Here is a 6,700-nt window from a genome sequence, read left to right on the forward strand (position 1 = left end):
CTTGTTTCTCTTAATATAAAGTGGGTCCTTTAAATCAGGTGACGACGAAAATGGACTTTGTTGTTTGCTTAAATGTTTTGGAAAAAGTAATGCTGCCCCATGTGGAAGATAAGATGCTCCTTGATTGGATATTGAAACAAACATATGGAAAAGAAAGAAGATTGGATAACGAATTCGATTGACCAGGGCAGATATCAATTCCATCGAAAATCTGTAGGCAGTTGCCCAATCTCAGCCAGTCAGCAAGAGGTCATGGTGTGCTGTTTGTAAGCTCTGACTGAATCGATTTCAAGACGTCAGTCACAGTCGTCATTGTCAGCAAAGACTTAATTTCGGTCAAGCTAAGCACTTCGCCTTTCTCGACAATTGAACCAATTCATAAATGTAAAATCAAATACATATTATTATTTCATTTTAAGAACTTGAAAAAATATTACATACTTAATTTTAATTGGTGTTTAGTTGTTTTGTGTTGTGTGATTCCTTTTGCTTATGCATTTTTTGTAAATTATATCTTACAAATTTTGTATGTGTTCGTTAAATTAATTATAACTAATGACGTACATAGTTATCTTAGGCAATATACAAACTTATCGTTATTTGTATTAATAACTAAACGCGCAACATGTCGTTGTATTCTTCTCCAAACTGCTTTACATTTCTATACACGTAAATGTACTTAAAGTTTCTCGCGTTTCTTAAAATTGCGCTTCGATTGCAAACGGTTGATGATATCCGAGACATGAGGTTGATGATCAAAGATCTTCATTAGCTGATTTTGCGCCTCATTGATGCCATCGGTTATGATCTTGCTACGCTGAATGTTGCCCTGCATATGATAATAATTAATTAGTTAAATTCTGAAGAGGTAATTAATTACTTGGAATTTACCTTTAAAAGCTCGCTAATGCGCTCAATTTCGCCGAGCTTATCTTTGTCCTTTTCCAGAACTTTTAACATAGTTTCCAGTTGGCTTAAACTCACCATTTCCGAATCGTTCTGTAAATTGTAATGGATTTAATAAACGAGCAACGATTGCTTGGATTTTCTTTGTCTTACCAGATCCTCCATTTGTGAGCGTAGATGATGAATTTTCCAGCCACTAATTTTCTTCTGCACATTTGGTTGGTTGGCCAGATCAATCACTGTGGCGCGTCGCTCATCACGTGGCTTTACATCCGTATAGCGATGAAAATGATTGTTCGCTAGCTTGTGCGTCGGCTTGTAAGTCTGCATTGTGTGGAAGAAGCATATATAATAATCACAAATAGTTATAGATTACAACAAACTCACATTCAGCAGCGCACAATTACGCGGACGGCGCAGCACATAGTCCACCGGATTTGCGTTCTCCTTATTGCCTGCCACAGGCGGCGCACCGCCCAGTCGATGATTATTTACATCGCCAGTGCCACTGGCATTGGGAGTGGTGCTGGCGCTGCCCGCGGCTGCCAGTAGCAGGCCACCGTTGTTGATGCCCGACGGATGCTGCTGCTGTTGCTGTTGCACGAAAGTTGATGCTGCCTCTTGTGCGGTGCTGCTGCCCACGCTGCCCATTGGCGGCGGCAGCGACAGCGATAACGATGCCTGACTCTGGTTGGACTGCTGGCTATCGTTGCTGTAGATGATAGAGCATAAGTTTATTTTAGTATATGCATGTGCATATGGTAAGTCATTCACAACTCACGTGGATCGTCGCGGCTTCTTGCGCGCCACGCTGTACTCAGAATTGCTGCCACTGCCGCTGGTGCCGTTTATGCGCGCCTGCTGCAATTGGCTGGCCGTCAGTGTAGCGGCTTGCGTTGCCGCCAGATGCGAGTTCTGTTGCTGTGGCACATCCACAAAAGCGCTGGCTATGCCACTGCCACGCGCTCCCAGTGTTGGGTGCGTCACATTCGACGGATGCGTGGGATACATCTAAAGGACAAAACAATTGATTTGGGAATAGTTCAACATGGCGAAAACTTACCTCGTTTATGGGATTGAAGTGTGTTGCATTGTCGCGCACAGCCGCTCCAGTTGGCTCATCACCAATCCGATTAATAGACAGATTACTGTCCTGCATTTGCTGATCCACGCCGGGCGATGAATTGGCCGAGACGGTGGTAGAACCGTCCGAAGAAGCCGGCGAATCGGCACGCACATTCCGCGTGCTCACAATACTGCCACCTGTTGTCGAGACGGATGCTGTGGATGCCGAGGATGCACCCACTATGGCAGCAGCTGCCGCTGAGACGGAGCTGACGCGCTCTCGCTCCTTCTTGGCTAGCGCCTCAACAGTCAGAGCTGAGCCACTCACCGTTGTTGTGGCTGACTGCGTTGCCGGTGCCACCGAGACGGGCTGTATATTGAAGGCGGAGCCACCAGCCAGGTTAACGGCTGTTACATTCCCCACCGAGCCTGAAGCATTGCTATTGCTGCTCATGGAGAGCAGCGTGGGTGCCAGATTCTTGACGCCGCGTATAGGCGAGCCCTCGGCATCGCGTTTACGCATGAAATTGGACACCAGTGTATTCGCGCCCACTGGCACCGGCATCTGCATGGGCAAAGCACTAACTGTGGCGCCGCCGCCTGTCGTCGTGGGCACAGCGCCCGTTGTCACCTTGACGGAGGTGTGCAGCGGTATCACCATGTGCTGAGGTGGTCCGCCAGTCGCGTGTGCTGCGCTTGCTGGTATGATCAGCTGCTGATGTCCAATGGCCCGATTGCCACCTGCAGATGCCGACGATGGCAGCACCGTAAAAGTGGCCGTGGATCCTGCCCCAGTTCCCACCTGCTGCGCATGGGTGGCAAAGGGCAGCGATGATACGGAGAGGCTGCTGTTGCCAGAGCTGCTCACTAGCTGGGCCTGCGCTTGCTGAGCCTGAGCTTGAGCTTGGCCATGTGTGTGTGTACTCTGCGTGACCGTTGTGGTGGTCAGCGATAGAACGCCCGTTGAGGCCGGCATAGATTCATAGTAGATGGCAGAGCTGCCCGGTGGCAAGAAGGATGTGCCTGCCGCAGACGTTGCCACTGATGATGCAGTTGATGTTACGCTAACGCCACTGCCGCCTCCGCTGCGTTGCTGTATGAATACATTTGTTCCCGCACCGCTGGACGGTAGGCCACTGCTGGATGCTGCCGCATCTACTCCGCTCGACTGAGCCATCATCATTTTGCCCACAGTTATGCCACTGGCATTCTTGATGGGTGTCAGTGTGCCCGTCAAGATGTTGCTCGCGGGTCCACCACGCCCGCCAATCGTCAAAGGTAGCACCGTGGCAGAGCCGCCAGTAGACCCTGCCCCTGCTGCTGCAGCGGATCCACTCGACACCGAACTGGTTGTCACACTAGATGCAACACTCGGCACCGCCTGTATGCTGGCCACGCCTTGCGGTGTCATTGTAGGTCCACTTCCCGCCGTCGATAGCTTGCCAATAGGATTCAACTGCGTTATGGTTAGTGAAGGCTGAACTTTGGCTGTCATTGTCACCGGCGGTCGAATGCCTGCAAGAATTAATTAAAAAAAAAAAAAAGAGAGAAAATGATTATCCCGTTGAGTATTTGTATGTCAATGGAAAAATCATGGCATACTTCTACAGAATATTTCTTATACAGAATATTTTGCTACGTGTCCCTAATTATACGCACGAACTGTAGTCTGTTTAAGAATCTATCGATTAATTGCTGTGCTGACAATCAATTTAGTTTCTATTCGAATTTCATTTGAACGAGACACAGAAGGCTATGAAGCAAATAAATCTAAAATTGAAGTATTAGCACAGTTTGGAAAACATTTGGTTAGTTTTATAATAGTTACTAATTATCAGTTACTAATTTTGTTATATAAATTAAACTTTCTAATTGAATTGAAGTAAGTCAAAGCCTGTCATTTTTGACACTAGAAATTGGCTCTATATCTTCCGCAAAGTTTAGAGTTCGAATTATTTTAACTGAATACCTTAAATTTAGTTTACAATACAAAGCTCACAAAATCCTGTTATTTCTCTAGTCAATTTTTTTAAATTTCTCTTTCAGATTGCTTACCCATTTTGGCTGCTGCACTGGTGCTCATCAAAAACGGCTGCAGCATAACATTCGCCGCTAGGCGAGTGGTGGAGCCAATTATTTGCTGTCCCCCGCCTGTGGCCGGCTGCTGCAGCTGTATGATGCGTGTGGTGGGCAGATTCGCGGCAGTTAGGGCAACTGGAGCAACGCCTGCGGCTCCACCACTGCCGCCCGGGCCACGGCCGGCCACACTGACGCCGCCCGAGACGCTCACTGGTGTGGGCGGCGCAACGTTGGAGTTGAGCTGCGGTATGCTGGGCGCTCGAATGCTGATGCTTGTGGTGTTTAGCTTGGTGGCCGGGAAACTCTTGCCCAGCGGTATGGGACGCACCTGACGGGGCGTCACTGTGGTGCCGCCTGGCGTTGTGGACGCACCGCTTGTGGCGTTGCCTATTGGCGTCGCAACGGCAAAGCGAGGATTGAACTGTTGATTTGGATTCGTATTGGGCGCGCTAGTGGCAGACACGTTCGATGAATAGACCAGTGTCGCCTGATGTTGACGCGGTGGCAGCACAGTAGCCACATAAGCTTGCGGCACACCCGTGGGCCCCGAGGACTGCGTTGGCATAGACTGTGCTGCAGAGACGGTAAGAGCTAGTAGAAGTAGTGTAAACACAATTTAAAACTAGCTCATTCAAAAGTCTTAATAGATTTTATATTTACCTGTCGGTGCCTGCACAGGTGTTGCTGTTGTAGAGACGCTGGCACTACTCACGCTCGCCGATGTCGTTATGAGACGCTGCCTGGGCTGATGAATGGCACGAATAAGTTGCACCTGTCCATTACTCTGCATCCAGGCCGTTGCACCGGGCGTATTGGCCGACGAGATGACTGTTGTTGACGGCTGCGAGGTACGTACAAAATTGCCCGTGCTGGTAAGACCCGCTGGCGCTGGGCTGACACTAGCCGAGGATGTTGCACGCAAGGGGGTGACAAGGCGTTGGGCACCCGTCACACCCACGCCACTCATCTGGGTGGCCGTTACGCTTGCACGCGGCAAATATGTGGCCTGGGTAACGGGTCGAGTTACTGTAATCGATGCATTCGATACGCTGCGTGCCGGCGCTGCCGGTATGGCTGTGATTTGTGTACGGCCCGTGGCGGTGACATTTTCCAGCTGCTTGATCATCGGCATGACGACGCGCACCTGTGTCGAGGGACCGGCCGATGCCAGAGTTCGTATAGAGGCGGCGGTAGTCGCTTGACCCGAGTTTAAGGCGATGGGCGTACCGCTGAGCGATGTTTGTACCGTATTGCCGGCAGTGGCCACTTTAATGGTACCACCGCTAATGATGGGCGTGCCAGTGATAGAAATACCTCCGTCGGTCTTCACGTGCGTTATCTTGGCGGCAACTGTGGAGTGTGCTGCTGGTGGCAAATGGGGTAATGAATATCTATGTATAGCGCCACGCAATTGTACGTGCGATTGTGTGGATGATGATGATGCCATATGCATTGCATTTGATTTAGTTGCTGTTGTGTTCTGTGCTATCAAGTGCATTGTGTTTAGATGAGGATGAGTGCGTATCTTAACGGCTTTTAATGTGGCTGTGTTTTAGATAAATAAAAAACGGAATGGAGCAACACTTTTAAGCTAATTGGCAACGCCACGAAAATACTATTGACTCTGGCATCACTACGACGAACGAGCACACAATAACAAAGCACATACAAATACTCTCACACACAGCCATATGCTACGAATGTGATTGAAAAGCAAAACGTAACAAACACTGCGCGCGTTTGCTATGACAAAAGAGAACTAACAAGAAAGTACACTGGCACAAACACACACACACATGCATATATACACACATATGTATATATACACGTGCAATTGTAAAGCACAAATATGTTATGAATACACACTAATGCAAACAAATACATACACACACATATGTATTTATATCTACCTATGGACGTGAATACATTATAGATATCAAATACATACCAGGCGCCGTTGTCGTAGCTGTACCTCCAGTGCTACCACCCACCGCACCGCCTGCTCCACCTTCACTCGACGCACTCATGCTTTCCAAAATTCCAGTAAATTTATTGGTAAAAGTACTGCAAAACATTTCATTAATTAAACATTCTTGCTTGGAGTCTATACTGTTGCGTTTTTTCTTTTCTTATCAAACCACGGTTCATACATATATATAAACTTACGTATGTATACATTTGAATACGCATGTATGTATATATGCATTGCATGTTTAAACGCAATAGTATCAAATTGTGCACTACACTTCTTTAATAATGTTATGCTCGTGCAATTTTTTACCTTGGTCTTCACAAATTTTTTTGTATACGTTGTGTACAATGCAAAAGTTTTCACTATCTGTTGTGTACCCTTCTGTTTATTTTAATAATGGTAATGCTCCTTCTTAGAGACGTGTGCATATCGCTGCATACTATCGATATTGTTTACAAGTATTATATATCAATGGATTATTTCTGAAATGTTGGACTCGATATATTGGCGCGCTCAGTTTGTATACTTTACCACAAGTGTATTTTGGGTACAAATCATTAAAAATGTCTTATATGTAAATATTGGTATGTATATAAATATATATATACGTTACCGAGGTAATTCTGGTCGCCAGCGATCATTAAAGTGCAAAAGATATTACATGACAACTCTGACCGA

At 47.0% G+C, this 6,700-nt stretch overlaps 1 protein-coding gene across 7 annotated transcripts; it reads right to left on the minus strand.

The window, feature by feature from the left end:
- Nucleotides 1-385: 385 nt before the first annotated feature.
- Nucleotides 386-6,494, minus strand: Sap130 (Sin3A-associated protein 130). Of its 7 annotated transcripts, none has more exons than XM_089467232.1 (10): nucleotides 6,332-6,494; nucleotides 5,999-6,114; nucleotides 4,711-5,595; nucleotides 4,027-4,623; nucleotides 1,970-3,486; nucleotides 1,688-1,917; nucleotides 1,294-1,618; nucleotides 1,060-1,230; nucleotides 892-999; nucleotides 386-829 (listed from the first exon to the last, which is right to left on the minus strand). In XM_089467232.1, the coding sequence occupies exons 2-10, from the start codon at nucleotides 6,075-6,077 to the stop codon at nucleotides 680-682; spliced, it is 4,062 nt and encodes a 1,353-aa protein (XP_089323358.1). In that variant the 5' UTR covers nucleotides 6,078-6,114; nucleotides 6,332-6,494; the 3' UTR covers nucleotides 386-679. The 7 variants fall into 7 exon arrangements, with proteins under 7 accessions (XP_089323358.1, XP_089323357.1, XP_017862823.1 ...); XM_089467231.1 differs by having other exon boundaries at nucleotides 4,027-4,641; nucleotides 6,217-6,493; XM_018007334.2 differs by having other exon boundaries at nucleotides 4,027-4,641; nucleotides 6,332-6,492.
- Between the last annotated feature and the right edge of the window lie 206 nt (nucleotides 6,495-6,700).

This window comes from Drosophila arizonae, chromosome 4, assembly GCF_054131065.1.
Source record: "Drosophila arizonae isolate 15081-1271.41 chromosome 4, UAZ_ARI_1.0, whole genome shotgun sequence".
In the NCBI taxonomy this organism is placed as follows: domain Eukaryota; kingdom Metazoa; phylum Arthropoda; class Insecta; order Diptera; family Drosophilidae; genus Drosophila; species Drosophila arizonae.

Excerpts from the sequence above, each read along its gene's own strand:
- Sap130 (XM_089467231.1), bottom strand. The coding sequence starts at position 6,077 with ATGAGTGCGTCGAGTGAAGGTGGAGCAGGCGGTGCGGTGGGTGGTAGC. Across the intron at positions 3,487-4,026 it reads CAGTGCAGCAGCCAAAATGG|GCATTCGACCGCCGGTGACA; the intron begins GTAAGCAATCTG and ends TAATTCTTGCAG. Across the intron at positions 1,231-1,293 it reads GTAATTGTGCGCTGCTGAAT|ACTTACAAGCCGACGCACAA; the intron begins GTGAGTTTGTTG and ends CACACAATGCAG.